This window comes from Pygocentrus nattereri, chromosome 22, assembly GCF_015220715.1.
Source record: "Pygocentrus nattereri isolate fPygNat1 chromosome 22, fPygNat1.pri, whole genome shotgun sequence".
In the NCBI taxonomy this organism is placed as follows: domain Eukaryota; kingdom Metazoa; phylum Chordata; class Actinopteri; order Characiformes; family Serrasalmidae; genus Pygocentrus; species Pygocentrus nattereri.
This window is the reverse complement of record NC_051232.1, coordinates 7,706,766-7,723,349: the sequence shown is the minus strand read 5'-3', so window position 1 is coordinate 7,723,349 and position 16,584 is coordinate 7,706,766. Positions and strand designations below refer to the sequence as shown.

General features: G+C 41.9%; 1 protein-coding gene across 1 annotated transcript in view; it reads left to right on the top strand.

Moving 5' to 3' along the window:
• Window positions 1-16,584, top strand: part of si:ch211-197n1.2 (EF-hand calcium-binding domain-containing protein 6) — a 59,882-nt gene that overhangs the window by 39,394 nt on the left and 3,904 nt on the right. The window contains exons 13-14 of the mRNA XM_017681744.2: window positions 6,918-7,038; window positions 9,808-9,932. Of these exons, the coding sequence (XP_017537233.1) occupies window positions 6,918-7,038; window positions 9,808-9,932 (246 nt within the window). The remainder of the gene's footprint in view (window positions 1-6,917; window positions 7,039-9,807; window positions 9,933-16,584) is intronic.

Below are 16,584 nucleotides of genomic sequence, written 5' to 3'. Positions count from 1 at the left end.
AGCTCTTCAGGAACGCATGAAATGTCGTCAAATATTGTTTTGAATGATCTATTTCAAGTCTAACCACTGGCAGTACCAGCGTTGTACTGATATGTACATGCACATACACTATATTTCCAAAAGTCCTCACTCCCCCATCCAAATCATTGAATTCAAGTGTTCCCTTCACTTCCATGGCCACAGGTGTATAAAGCCGAGCCCCTAGGCCTGCAGACTGCTTCTACAGACATTAGTGAAAGAATGGGTCGCTCTCAGGAGCTCAGTGAACTCGCGTGGCACCGTGATCAGACGCCACCTGGGCAGCAAGTCCAGTCGTGAAATTTCCACACTACTAAATATACCACAGTCAACTTTCAGTGGGATTATAACAAAGTGGAAGTGATTAGGAACGACAGCAACTCAGCCACAAAGTGGTTGGCCATGTAAAATGACAGAGCGTGGTCAGCGGGTGCTGAGGGGCATAGTGCGCAGAGGTCACCAACTTTCTGCAGAGTCCATCACTACAGACCTCCAAACTTCATGTGGACCTTCAGATCAGCTCAAGAACAGCGTAGAGAGCTTCATGGAATGGGTTTCCATGGCCGAGCAGCTGCATCCAAGCCTTACATCACCAAGCGCAATGCAAAGCGTGGAATGCAGTGGTGTAAAGCGCCGTCACTGGACTCTAGAGCAGTGAAGACGTGTTCTCTGGAGTGACCAATCAGGTTTCTCCGTCTGGAAATCCGATGGACCAGTCTGGGTTTGGCGGTTGCCAGGAGACGGTACTTGTCTAACTGTATTGTGCCAAGTGTGAAGTTTGGTGGAGGGGGGATCATGGTGTGGGGCTGTTTTTCAGGAGTTGGGCTCAGCCCCTTAGTTCCAGTGAAAGGAGCTCTTAAAGCTTCAGCACCAAGAGATTTTGGACAATTTCATGCTCCCAACTTTGTGGGAACAGTTTGGGGACGGCCCCTTCCTGTTCCAACATGACTGCACACCAGTGCACAAAGCAGGTCCATAAAGACACGGATGAGCCAGTTTGGTGTGGAAGAACTTGACTGGCCTGCACAGAGTCCTGACCTCAACCCCATAGAACACCTTTGGGATGAATTAGAGCGGAGACTGTACGACAGGCCTTCTCGTCCAGCATCAGTGTCTGACCTCACAAATGCGCTTCTGGAAGAACGGTCAGAAATTCCCATAAACACCCCCAACCCTTGTGGAAAGCCTTCCCAGAAGAGCTGAAGCTGTTATACCTGCAGAGGGTGGGCCGACATCATATTAAACCCTATGGATTAAGAATGGGACTCAAGTTCATATGCGAGTGAAGCCAGGCGAATACTTTTGGCAACATAGTGTTTATGTTCTATTTAACGCCTCTAAATAAATGATTTATACCTTTTTTGCAAATAAAAAAATACTTGACACAATTATAAATAGTCTGTAAAATACAATATAAACTCCATTATACTATATAGATGAATATATTATAATATATAACATTATATAGGTTAATTAAATTAATGATATAGAGTCTCGTACTGGTGCAGAATTTGATCTATATGAGGAATGTAGATGGTTCAAACTATAAGTGAATGAAGTCATTATTCGCTTGTTACTTATCAGTTTATTTATGCATTTATTTTTTATTATTATTATTATGTTGTTATTTACTCCCGTCTGTTAGAGAATCTCTACTGGTGATTCAGAAGAGCATTTAAAGCTGCCAGGTTCTCTCTGATAGCTGTTAATGGGGCGCTGTTTGCTGGACATTTCCTTTTGGTGCGTCTGTTTCTCAGTTAAAACCGATTCGTCATTTGATCTGTATCAGTACGAGACTGTTTATGATTCAGGCTTTAGTGAATGAAATGCTAGATTCAATGTTAAAGTCAAGTCAATTAAGATTCGTAGTAGTTTTGATTTAACGGGAACTTCTTGAATAATTTAAAGTGTGTTCAAAGAGCGTTTAAGTGCAATGAAGTGCTACTTTGACCGTGATCATATACGACTGTGGAGCTGTGAGTTGTGTAGAGGGTGGATCCTGTGAATTGTATCAGGTTTTTTTCACCAACGTTAGCAATTTGCATGATCCACATAGCGTTAAATCAGTGTTTAATTTATACCTGTAGATTTGACCCACATTCGAGGGACTTCTGCATGAAGCGTATATAAAACAAGAAGAGAATGAGCCACTGATTTGATTTTCCTTCATAAATAACTGCATAATTTAATCTCTTATTCTCCAGGGTATATTTTGGTTTGTCTATCTAAATTTTTGTGACCAAGTCATAAGGCACGTTATTCAGTAAGTGCATTAAATAAATATATTAAATATATAATATTTATAATAATTTTTTTTTTTTTTTGTAAAAGTTCCTCTCAAATTACCAGAACGTGTGTTTTATGATCTCCACATATCATTATATGCTTAGAATTTACTGCTGAAAGCCAAAAATCTGCGACGTTCTTTGTGTTACTTTATTAAAGTGATGTTTCCAGAGCAGATCACTGAAGAGACGCCGTCTGTTTATAGTTTAGAGCCCAGATTTGGGGAAAAACGGGTCGACTTTCAGTAGAAAAACAAACTGAGTTCAGCTTCTTTTATTATAAGGGTTTAAAATGACATCACCGTCTATTAGACTGGAGAGAAGAGCTACAGCCTCACACGACGCCCAGCTTCTGAATGGAGCTTATGGAATATGAACGTTATGAAGAACATGACCAAGCGTGTTTGGAGCCACCGGTGGTCCCAAGGAGTTTAAGAGGCTGCAACTGTTAGTTTTAGCATTTACTGTTTGTACCAGTGAAATTATTCACGTCTGAAAGTTGTTCCTGGTACGTTGCGTTTAACTTTAACTTTTTGGTCAGTTGGACACAAACAGGCCTCGGAGATCTTTAAGCGTCTGAGGTTGAAATAACAGTTTAGAGCTATGAATGAGCGTTTTGTGCGAAATCTGGAAGCTTCGGGCAGCAAACAATGTGAAATAAGAAGATTTTGGCAGTCGCACTGTTTGTGTGTCGCAGCGAGTTTGTCTTCATGCCGTTGCTTCCGTGGCATTTTTTTACCTCGACGTGATTGAATGGCGGCCTTTTATAGCAGCAAAACTTCATTCTAGCACATTCGTTCTGCACCGACACTACTTTCTTTCATGTAATCACTGCTACGGCGAGTTAATGGCAGCATGATTGGATTAGAGGCTTCTGTTGGCAGAGGACATTCCTTGCACGCTGACGTGATGGGGAGAGACAAACCTTTCTCCCAAAAGCTTCTTTATTTGAGGACCGAGGGAAAATTCCATCTCAGACTGGCCTCAGATCAGCGGTGCTGTTTGGATTTGGAGAGGAGACCACTGGTCTCAGATCCGTGTGAGTGAGACTGAAGGAAGGAAGGGTCAAAACTTTATCCAGTGGACTTTCTGCTGTTGTATCAATGAGTGGTTTGGAAAGATTTGGTGGTAAAATAATGCCCTTCCCTGAGAACTAGAGAGGGATTTCAAGCTTTCTGGAGCGCTCAAGGAGCCTTATATTCCCCTGAAGACTTTGATAAGCCAGTGTAAGAACCAAAGGCCAATACGTGATATAGGGAAATGGCATTTCTGTATGTATTTATTTATTTATTTATTTGGTCAGTGGTGAAAGATTGTTTTATATTAACAACACACATAAGATATTCTGACCAAAAAGTTAACTACATTTGTTTTTTTTTTCTTCATGTAAATAATAACAATGTTTGTAGCCTTTTAATCAAGACTTAAGTGCTACTTATGTATTAAGTAATACCGAAGTCCAGGCTTATGTTAATCACAGACATAACAAGCCTGTGCTTAGAGTGGGCTAATAATTAATGAACTGGATTTTATCTGGCTGATAGGGAATGTATAATGATGTATGATGCTTGTTTATGGACGTTATTAGTATTTACTTTTCCCATTTGTACTTTGACGAGGCACAAAAAGAGTGCTGTGTGTGTTCACCGGTGGTCTGGCGTTGACTTGGTGCCTGTACAGAACCCTGCTGTGCTGATTTTGTGGTGGTGTTGTAGGACAGCGGTGTCCTGCTGTGGTGGCTGTAGTGGGTCAGCAGGGTCTGAGACCCTCCGTCTATCTAGCTGCTGTCGCTGCTCAGCCTGGTTCACTTCAAGTGGATGTTAAGACTCTTAGCTGCTAATTACTCTGATCATGTGCTGAAGAATGAGGTCCATAGACTGACATTGTTTTTAATGTAAACTAGATTTTCACAGCATAGAATTGATGTCTGTTCTGGGTCTGAAGTTATGATCCAGTTTTGTTTGGGACGTTCAAAAGGCAGAACAAAAGCTTAACTGACAAAAACAATGAGATAGCAGTGCTAATTTTACAGGTCGCTGAAACCTCTATTGAAACCTATTATACACTATATCGCCAAAAGTATTTGGTCGTCTGCCTTCACACACACATGAGCTTGAGTGACGTCCCATTCTTAATCCATAGGGTTTAATATGATGCCGGCCCACCCTCTGCAGGTATAACAGCTTCAGCTCTTCTGGGAAGGCTTTCCACAAGCGTTAGGAGTGTGTTTATGGGAATTTTTGGCCGTTCTTCCAGAAGAGCATTTGTGAGGTCAGACACTGATGTTGGACGAGAAGGCCTGGCTCACAGTCTCCACTCTTAATACGTCCCAAAGGCGTTCTATTGGGTTGAGGTCAGGACTCTGTGCAGGCCAGTCAAGTTCTTCCACACCAAACTGGCTCATCCGTGTCTTTATGGACCTGCTTTGTGCACTAGTTCGGAGTCATGTTCGAGCAGGAAGGGGTCGTCCCCAAACTGTTCCCACAAAGTTGGGAGCATGAAATTGTCCAAAGTCTCTTGGTGCTGAAGCTTTAAGAGTTCCTTTCACTGGAACTAAGGGTCTGAGCCCAACTCCTGAAAAACAGCCCCACACTATAATCCCCAGACACAGCAGTGCTGGAGTTTTCAAACACTGTGTCCACTCACTGTCCACTCTATTAGACACCCCTACCTTGTGGGTCCACCTTGTAGATGTAAAGTCAGAGACGACAGCTCATCTGCTGCTGCACAGTTTGTGTCGGTCATCCTCTAGTCCTTCATCAGTGGTCACAGGACGCTGTTGGCTGGATATTTTTGATTGGTGGACTATTCTCAGTCCAGCAGTGACGCTGAGGTGCTCCAGCAGCACTGCTGCGTCTGATCCACTGTATTATCTTAGTTTGATGTCGATTCACTGCATTATGGTCATGTTCTTCATAACAAGCGTACAGAAGTCACAATAGCATGCTGATGTTTCCTGTTCCACCAGACCAGCGGTTCTGATGCCTGAAGCTCCTGAATGTACCTGCTGCTCCATTTAAGGTGGAACGGGAAAATTCGAACAAGAATCTGGAGAATCTCTGACTTCAGCTTCATATCACTGAAGAATTAGGGGGGGTGATAATAAATAATTGCCCCCCTCTTTCAAGGCGTATGATCCCTAAATGTAACTAAAGCCCAGCAGTGAGGAGCTGAACTTTCCCCTCCTCTGCTGTCCCAGCAGACGGGCAGGGTCGCCTACAGAGCAGCGCTGGTAGCTCTTAATGAAGTGATGCTCTTTTATTAGAGGGTCTCATTTCAGAGGGAAGATCTCAACCACTGCCCTGTAACTCAGTTCCAAGGGGTTAGGGATACACTCAAAAACAAGGGGTAGGAGTGATAGAAGACATTAGGTTGGGCCTTAGTGACTTATAGACAAGTACAGTTCAGGCTCAGTTGTGTGGTACCACTGTGTTATGCTGTGCTACATACTTTTACCCATTTTATAGGTAAGAGCTTGTCAGTACAGTGTGTGGAAGTGTGTATTAAACACTAACGCACGCTCACTCTCTAGTGCACACGCACACAAACCTCTTGTGGCGTGGGTCAGTCAGTGTCACTGCCTCTAAGTGCACTCAGCTACAATCACCGTCCACCTCTGATCTTCCTCCCTCTCTATTTTCATTCCACTCCCCTTTTTTCCTTATCCTTCTTTCTCTTTTCTTTCCATCCCTGACGTCTCTCCCGCTCTTACCCCGAGCGCGTTTCTCCCTTCTCCCATCCGTGACCTCTCCAGCCACTGGTCCGCCCACACCGCCCTGCAGTGGCCTCTGTTGTGTCCTGGGACTCTGGTCCCAGGCCTGGGAGTGTCCGGGGTTTTCCCAGGACAAAAGAGCCCAGCCCTGCTGGTCACTCGCACCGGCACGGATCAGACCAGCCAAGCGCACAGGGAGCACATTAACCCGGCTGTGGTTTCTCACGTGCTTCCTCTCACCCTCCGTCAGGACTACCGGGTCATTCAGGACCTGCTCGAGCAAACTTTTTAAATATATCTCTCTATTTATCTGTCTTAATAGCTGCTTGATCCCCTCTGCAAAATGCATTCTCACGAAACAGCCTCAAAGCATGTCCATCACGTTTTAATGGTCCTAATCATCATGCAGATAATCGGACCAGTAGCTGTGATAATAAGAGAAAATAGGAAGCTGCTGTATTTTTTTAAAATATATGTGTTTTAATAATTAGTAGTAATGGTCAGTGTGTTGGGCTTGAGAATGAGACAATGTGAAAACGTGGATGCGGTTACTTCATTTACTAAGATGCATTTATTTTAAAAAATGATGCGAATTAAATGAAATATTTGCGAATACTTTTAATTATTCAGCCAGGTATCACTGTTTGTGTGGACAGAAGAAGAATACTTTTTATTCATTATTTTTTTTATAGTTGTGTCAGACTATTTATCATGTTCACGGAAGTAAACCAATCTCTGCCTTTCGGAATTCTGGGAATTTCAGGACACATTGCCGCCCAATCTGTGGTCGTTGAAGGAAGACGGATGCGTTCTAATACGAGGCCACTTCTTCTGTGGGCTCTTGTGAAGAAAGCACCAAATATTCCAAAAATACACAAGTTTCTGTCTCTTTCTCTGTTTAGAAAAGGAGTGCCTAGTCTCTTTGAAGCTGGCAAGACTGCTGGACGTCCTGATTTCTCAGAGCAAGGCCCAGATGAGGAAGAGGAGAAAAACATGGTGGGAAAAGATCGGAGTGTCAGTGAGGTATGCCTCATATCACTGCTGTACTGTTCTTCCCGTGACAGTCATGTGGTGTTTTGTGAAAGTATGTTCAGGTCCCCTTTTTGAAAAACAGGAATCAGCCAGGCCATCATAACAATATCAGGTAATAAAGAGACTGTGCTGTGCTTGTCTTGTCTGATATAAGCTTGGCTCAAATCACTCATTAATGTGATGAACTGGCCTGAAATGACCCTCATGAGCTCCTCCTGCTCAGTAACGTCATGTGACTGAATCACTGCATCATCAGCACAAACTAACGAGCAGAACGAGCTTCGCTGAGAAGATCATTAACTCTGATCAGCCCTCAGCTTCGTTATTAGAGCCAGACGGAGGAGAAAAAGGTGAGATGAGCTGCTTTTCCACCGTTTACAGGCCTTAATGTCTGTTCGGCGCTGCTGCCATGGTACAGCACACGCGCAGCGGGAAAAAAAAACACATGAATTCCGATCTGAGCATCACATTAAAGTCACGTGGCCACGAATCAGATACGTATCTGATCCAGGAAAGTCTGGTTGCAGTCTTGTAAATAGTGACACCGTAAGATTCCCAGGCTTCGCAAAATCAGAGTCTGACTAAAAACCGTGACACTGTCTTTGGATGTGAGAGGGAGTCGGACTTTAGTCTTTCAAAAGTCTGGTAACACTTTACTGTAGGGTGCTGTTCATAAGGCTACATGACACCTACATTAGCTTGTCGTTACAACTGACATGACCCTACATAACTGCTTATAAATGCTTATTACAACAGGTGCCATCTGTCATAAAGGCTACTTTAGCAGACTACGATCAAAATTGGCAAATGTAACCTTTATAGCGAATGACGATTATAGGAACAAACATTTATAAACAGTTATGTAGGATTATGTCAGCTGTCATGGGAACCTTATGTAGGTGTCATGTTGCCTTATGGACAGCACCCTCCAGTAAAGTGTTACCAAAAGTCTTTTCACAGTCTGTGAGAAGTCTTTGTTGTGTTGTGTAGCACAAAATATTTCCATTAATAATTTCCAGATGAACGTTTGAAGTGCTCTAGAAAGACTGTCCTCTTTTTGAGAGGTAAAATATTTTAACATTTCTTATTGCATTTGTGCTTACCTTGACGTTAAGAGCGAGTAGCGTGTCAGTAACATGTTTTACCGCTTGTTTTTACCGCTTGTGCATTTATGCATTGTGGTGGTAGAGTTTCATAACATGACACAGTCGAGCAGAAATCGAGCAGAAATGTCTTTCTTGGTCATTTTCCCTTCAAACTTCTGTTGTAGGAGTACATAAAGAGCAAGAAGACAACCTAGATTACCTCGGATTACCTTGTAAACCCAACGAGTGAACAGTAATTTAATTCTGATTACATGTTTGAATTGATTTTACTGCAAGCAGTTTCAGCTTTTAATCATTTACATCAAATTTTACAAAGAAATTCAATTTACACGTGTGAAAATGACAGTTGCACTAGTGAAAATTCCTTTCTTAGAAGCGAACATAGAACTTTTTACTACTCAAAATGGAATTTAAATTTTCAGTTGGAATTCCTGAGATCAAGAAAAATGAAAAAGGAAACAAAAACTAAAACAGTGGTCATACAAATTCAAATTTTATCATGAGAATTAAAATTTTAATTGTGTGGATAAAATTGACATATATATTTACGTATTAAATTGCTGCAATTATTTTGAACTGGAAAAATGTTTGAATTCTTATTGAAGGGAGATGAAATCTTACAAGCTAAAATATAATTCCTACAATTAAAAGTTGAATTTTAAGTGGTTTTAATGAGATTTTAAGATACACCTCATTTTCTCTAGTATCAGCAAGATTTTATGATAAAGAAACTTAATTAAAAGTTAAATCTTTACCAAACAATGTACCAAATAAACTATTATTTGCCAGCACTGTGTCCCGTAAAATTCATAACTGTTTCTTTTTGGTTTTCTTTGTTTTCGTTTCTTACATCTTATTTATTTTGGCAGCCAATCAGAGTTTCACATGGTGTGGGTCTTTCATATATATGATCTCATGTACATGTGGATTGTTATTGGCTCTGGCCTTGGACTCCGCAGTGTTAAAAATCGCTGGCAAATCACTGCCACAGTGACTTATAGTGACGAATAGCTCTTATTTACCGCTGAGTTCTGTGAATGTGGCCCAAAAGCCCGTGTAGGGACGCCTCAGCTCGGTGCAGGCACTCCATAACATGTTAAACTCCACAGCATGCTGTTTATAATCTGTTATAAAGTTTAAAAGTACATCTCTAAAATAATATTTGGAGCATGGTTTTACAATATTGCACTCTCCTAAAAGAAATGGTTCTTTAGTAAAGAAAATGGTTCTATATACATGAAAATGCATCATTAAAGGGTTCTCCAGGTTGATGGAGAATGTGCCGTGGATAGTTCTATATAGAATCTATTTTTAAAATGGTTCTGTATGGCACCAAATAAAGGTTCTTCTACTGTGACGATGTCAAGCTTATAATAATAGAAGAACCGTTTTCAAAAAGGTTCTTTGTAGAACCATCTGTAGCGCATCCTTGCACATTTTCCATCAATCGGAAGCCTTTCATGATGTAAAGAAGCCCTGTAATCATGCATCTGTAATCATGTTCTTTGAGTGTTCTTGGTTGTATATAGAACCATTTTCTTTACTAAAGAACCCTTGAAGAACCATCTTTTTTAGGAGTGCATGGTGATGTGACTGGAAAAAGGTTTAATCTCAGAAATACAGGTAGAAATAAGCGTCTTTGTGTGCGTTTCAGCTGTCCAGGCTGATCAGGGGGATTGTAGCCCAGCAGTACAGAGACGTGGTGAGAGAGTTTGAGGAGCTGGATGAGAAAAACACCAGAAGACTCACTCAGGAGGACATGTACCAACTGCTCAGGAGGTACTCAAGAGCACACAAGATGTTTGAGGAAAAGTTTTTTTTGCGTACATTTATGTAAATAAGTGAAAAGGTACCAGTCTTTAAGTTAATTATCGTTTCAGACATGAGTAATTCAGATAAATGGTTACATCAGGTAGATCCCTCAGGTTTTTAACTAAAGATAAGAGTTTTATGTATGTTTATTAGACCCCCTTCACAGGAGGAACAAGATGCAATTTCAGCCTGATTTTGAAGTCCATCAGTTCAGCCCTGAATTCTATTATTTTTTGTAATATGTCCATTTCTCCATTTTGGAGATACAAGGTTTCATTCTGACAGCAGCGGTATGATAATGCAAAGCCTCCTGAGAAGCCTGGTTTCAGTTGGGTCCAAAAAGTGGGTTTAAAGAATGCCTTTCTTTTTATTTTCTTCCTAGTTGTAATGTTATTGTATCAGCGCTCCGGTCCAGTTAGTAATAAAATGTATAGGCCGCTTTAACCCCCCCGACTCACCCCCCCCCCCCCCCCCCCCCCCCCCCCACAACAGCAATCACACAAACAAACATGCTCTCTGTGCATTTCAGGGTGCGATGAGGATCACTCCTCATTGTGCTTTACCACCATGCTAAATCTCAGCATTTCTCCTTGCGTTCCTCTGCCCTGTGTCTCCCACAGTCAGCCCCTGTGACACAAGCAGCCCTTGTGCGGCTCACAGGACGCCCCCTCCCCTCTCCAGCACTGATCAGGGGGCTTTCGAACTCTTTTGTGCTCTAAGACAATGAGATCGGAAAGTAGCCCTTTCTCTTGGCAAATGATGCCTTAATTGTGCAAGTTAACAAGCCTGTTCTCTCGTCTCCCCCCATGAATAACAATGTGTTTGGGCTGAGGAGGGCTGGCACGGTGAGGCTCTCTGAGCCTTCTTACACGTTCCCATGGCACTTTGTCTCCTCTATATCAGTCTGTCTGTCTGTCTGTCTCTATCTGTCTGTCTCTCTGCCTTTCTCTCTGTCTGTCTCTCCATCTGTCTGTCTCTCTGCCTTTCTATCTGTCTGTCTCTCTGTCTATCTTTCTGTCTCTATTTATCTGTCTGTCTCTGTCTATTGCTCTGTCTCTATCTGTCTCTCTGTCTATCTCTCTGTCTGTCTCTATTTGTCTCTCTGTCTGTCATTCTCTCTGTCTATCGCACTGTATCTGTCCATCTGTCTGTCTCTCTATCTCTGCCTCTCTGTGTACCTGTCTATCTGTCTGTCTGGCTGCCTGTATATCTATCTATCTGTCTGTCTGTATGTCTGTATGTCTCTCTATCTGTCTGACTGCCTGTATATCTATCTGTCTGTCTATCCTTCTGTCTGTCTGCCTGTCTGTCTATCTGTCTATCTGTCTATCTATCAGTCTGTCTATCTGGCTATCTATCTATCTGTCTGTCTGTATGATTATCTGTCTGTCTGTCTGTCTGTTTATTTGTCTGTCTATCTGTCTGTCTGTCAACGTTTTTCTTTCCTCCACTTTCTTAACTTCAGCCTGTCTATCTTTCTTATCTCTTTATCCCTGTCTTTCACTCTTTCTCAGTCGGTTCCTGTTGAACTCATTTGGTTTCTTTTTTTTTGTTCCTTCCTTCTTTTCTTCACTCTCTTCAGCTGTCATAACTCGACTCATTCTGCTAAACGAATGGAGCTGCTTTTGGGTTTGTTTTTCAGGGCACAGATTAAAAGCCTAGTCCTGGGCCAGAAAAAGGCTTTTGAGCCCATAATCTCCATTGAAAGTGTAACTTAATCTGTGTCTCCACCAGCAGCTCTCTCACGAGAAACTCTCTCTGCCCTTAACACTCAGCATCCACAGATGATTTATTTATTTGTTTACCTCCTCTCTCGGTCCGCCAGTTCTTCTTTTGACCCTTTTGTCATTTACTTTTCTCTCTCAGCCTGATCTCTGTCTTGTTTTTTTTTTCCTTCTCCCCTCCATCACCCTCTTTTATCTCTTTATTCATTTTTCCTTCGATGCCGGGATGTGGCCTAAAAGGAACGGGGAGCCGAATGAGGGGTGGGGGGGGGCATCGCGATTGGATTTGCATAATCTGTGGCGTGGCCCTGGCAGAGAGAGTGAGAGAGAGAAGGAGAGAAAGAGGGAGAGGAGAGAGAGACAGTGCCAACCAGGCCAAGGTAGAGTGTCCTCCGCCAGCTTTTAGATTAGTGACTCTTAATAGGCTTTGGAGCAGCCAAGTTCACAGAAGGTTTGGCTGATATATCTGTGCCAACGCCTCTGGTTCCCGCAGTGGTGTGTGTGTGTGTGTGTGTGTGTGTGTGAGAGAGAGAGAGTATTTGTGTGTAAGTGAAACTGTTGCTTCTTTGGTCGATTCTCACAACAGACACACACACACAGGTTTGTTTTTATTCAGTGTTGGAACATAATGTCCTATATGTGTTAAGTATATAAGTATCAATATATTTATGTGTGTGTGTGCGTGTGTGTGTGTACATATATATATATATATATATGAATTATAAATGAATGGAGCAAAGAAACCTCCCAAAATAACGTAGGTTGTTTGACCTAATGTGAAAATCCCCGTTGTCCTTTACATTGTGTGTAAATTTCATGATGAATGGACCAAAATAAACAATCCAAAATGGATTGAAAAAAATTCTGGTTCCATTGACTTCCTTTAAAAGTAAAGCATGTTTTTTCCTTCTCCTGTAAAGTGACCATTTTGGAGATTTTGTTCCGACAACAGCGATATGTAAGTGTCTAGGGGTTTATTTTGTGTCTGTTGTTTTTTCATTTTGTACAGCAGTTGAAAATGCTTGCAACAGTGTATTATAGTTTCATGATAAATGGCCCAACAGAAAGAGTCCATTTAAAGTGAAGATCTTTCCTTTTCCTGTAAAGTTAAAGTTTTGGAGAGGTTTTGTTTGTGGCAGCGGCAGCGTGTAATTACCAGTCTGTAAGAATCATGTGCTCCATATGTTTTATACACGCTTTACTGTCATATAAACACCTGGTAACATGTTTTTGTTTACTTTTTATTTTTTAATACCACTCGCAGACACCAAATGCCTTTGTATTGTGTAAACATTTCATGACAAATGGACCATTAAAAATAGTCCATCGCTAAATTACTTGGAAACTTACCATACAAATTACCATGGTAAATTACCAAGTTACCATCCAGCTGAAGAAAGTATTTTTGCTTCTATAAAGTTTCTGTTCTTAAGATACAAAGTTTTTTACTTATGTGGAATTGTCTATGCCAAAGCCACGTAAACCTATCCAAAAAGTAATGGTTTTAACTTTTTGCTCTTAAAAAAGGAATAATCTGCGCTTCAGCTTTTCCTAAACGACTTCCTCAAGCTTATCACATGCTACGCTTGTGCCTTAATGACCTCTTCACTGGGAAATTGAACAGAGCTGTCGCACAAATGATCCTTGGGTTTTTGTTTTAGCTTAACTACAGATATCAGCAGAAGCAGCGTCAGGCTAACCACATGCTCAGCTACAATCATGAGAACGTATGTTTTATGTATTCGATTTTTAGGGGAGGGAAATCGAACCCTTAAGGGATCATTTTAATACTTCTGAAGTGTCCCGAAACCAGGGACACGTCACTGTGTGATGGTTTCTGCAGCCCGTCGAGCGGAATTTAAGCCGATTCATGGAGATGCAGCGTCTGATCTCAAACAGACGTGTTTCAGCGCTCGCCGACTGTTCGATACAGGCGTGTTTTTGTTTGCCGTCAGTTCGAGGGCCTCCATTCACGTCTGTTCTCGCACGCTGGTATCTTTTCTTCAATCACGGCATGTCTGTGTGTGTGTTTGTGTATGAGAGAGATGAGTTCTCTCACGGTGCTGTCCTTTCTTAAGCCACGGTTGGTGCCAAGGCCTTAAGATTACTGCTCCTGTGTGGGTGTGTGTGTGTGGGTGGGTGTGTGTGTGTGGGTGGTTGTGTGTGTGTGTGTGTGTGTGTGTAAGTGAGTGATGAGAAACTGTTGCTTCTCTGCTTTTGGCTGCCAAGTCTCAGCTTAGATGCAGCTTGGGCAAAGGTGGGGGGTTTGAGAGGGAGGGGCAGATGGGTGTAGGGGGGGTCTAAGACTTGGGAGATGGAGAACTGTAGGGGGATTCACTTACTTATTCCCACTCACCGCTAGGAATGTCAAAAGTGTGTGTTCTTTGGTGCCAAGTCAGAGAAAATGTAGTAAAAATATTCGTACTGGAGTTAAATCGGAGCCACAATCCCATCCTGTCAAATTTATCGCAAGTAAAACAAAACTTGGCACAAACACCTAAACAAAAAACATGATGCCCAGTTCCGCTGCTGCCACATCCAGTGTGCTTATCATGGAAATGGATTTTTTACGTAATTTTTAAATTTTTTGTCTTGAACTGATACACATTCATCCAGAGCCCCTAAGGGGCCATGGTACCAAAAAAGTTAATAACATTGCGTTCCCTCGCAAATTTTTTGCATCCCCCCCCAAAAAAATCAAGCAAACATAGGACCACAGGTGCCCAGTGCCATCGCCTACATTAGAGCTGTTTTCAGCATAGCTAACGTTCCCAGTTTCTCCAGTCTGAGCTGAGTTTATTCAGCCATTGTTCCTCGTCGTGTGGCATGTGGGGTGATGTTGCTGAGTCACACACGTACCAAACCGATCCAAACCAACCCAAATTTGGTAGTGTTGGTTGTAGAAAGCCCACCCCACCCCTCTGGTTCACTGGGCTTGCCAGGTTTTCAATGGACTTTATAAAGACGACTACCAGCGTTGCTGAGGAGTAATTGTTTTAGAACGTTTGGTCTGTTTGAGAACCAGGATCATTCTAGCTCACTGATTGGGTTCACTGTATAAATTAGAACAGAGCAGAAGTTGATTTTATTCATCCATATTTAATTTATTTATGAATTTCTTGTGAAAAATTGCTTTTGTCCATCTAAACTATTCTTAAAGTATTTATGTCAGTTGAATGAAAGCCATGTAACCCATTACGTTACCACATAAACCCTACTTCCTTAAGCTGAATGGACAAACCATTATTTCATTGCGTAATTATGATTAATAACTATTATTGATAGGACGTTTGTCTTGCTTTGCTGCAGTAACAGGCTCTGTTCTTCTGGGAAGGCTTTATGCTAGATGTTGGAACATTGTTGTGCGGATTTGATTACATTTCAGCCACGAGAGCATTAGTGAGGTCAGGTACTGGTGTTGGATGATTAGTCCTGGATCACTCCAGCTCTTCCCAGAGGTGTTGGATGGAGCTCCAGCACTACAAAGAACACAGTTCCACTGCTCCACAGCCCGGTGCTGGGGGCTTTATACTCCTGTAGTTGAGCAGAGTGACCTTAGGTTCATGAGTGACTGCTCTAGAGTGTCCCATTCTATTGGCAATGGTTTTGCTACAGACCACCTTAAAGTAGCTGAGTTCACTATACTGGATGTCCAGGGTGTAGCGCACAATCCCTCTCCCCCCATGATTCAGGACGATAAGCAGCATTGTGTGTGTGTGTGTGTGTGTGTGTGTGTGTGTGTGTGTGTGTGTGTGTGGTTAAACCTATGATAGCAGTGTGTAATTGTTTTGGTAATCAGGTCAATTACAATTGCGATAATAAAGTATTTAGATGAAACACAGTTATTTTCTGGGCACCCTGGGCTGCTCAAGTATGCCATTATTTGACATGTAAATACTAACAGATCTTTGATATTTTTATTTTTCCATCTGGATTACTCACGGATGCTGACGCCACAGCTTGACGCCACACTGGCTAGTGAGGGCCGGTTCTGCTGAGTGTTCTGATATGTGAACCATGTCCATAGCTTATATTATTCTGACATGGTGAAGGCCAGAAGGCAGTTATGCACATTACAAAATGCTGGCTTTGACTTGTAAGTGTTAAAATGAAGTTTAAGAAAAATGCTTATTTACACTTCGTCCCACTGCATCTCCAGTGTGCAGCAAACCACCTCCTGAAGTGTGGGAGCAATCGAATACCACTGTGTATTGGTTGTGCATGACGTAGCTGTAGTCGACACCTCAGAACTCCACAGGTGGAAACAACTCAGTAAGTTTACGTAATAAGCAAGTCTCAAGACATGACACTCGATTCTCGAGTCTTTAACAAGGCAGTTTGCATTTTAAGGCCATTTCAACTCTACACACCAAAGGTGAGAGTAGTACAGCTTTCTAATGACAGCATGTTAGTCATGTGTAGCTGGATGTTCATTTTTCAGTCATTTTTTCCACTTTTCCAAATAAAATACAATATCCACGGTACACAGATACGTCATGCTGGTATACACAAAGAGTTTTGCGACTACAAATGAAAAGAATTTCCACTGGACTATGAAACTTAGTAAGGTAGTCGTTTGTGATGATTTTGGGGAACATTGGGCACACAGGATTAAAATACAAGCTAGCTCAGCAAATTAAAACAGGCACTAGTGTGAATTGAATTTGGATGACAACAGAAACCAAACAAAACTGAATGATGGTGAATCTATGAAGTTGAAGTTGATTCGTCATTCACCAGCTTCTTATTCAAATGTTCCGTTCCACCTTTCCAGTACCATTTAAGGTAGAATGGATCATTTGAACATAAAGCTGGCGAATAACAGGTCAACCTCAGCCTCGTGGTGAATGATGCGCTTGTTTTACCTGCAGAAGCTGTTAAATTCGGTCAAATAG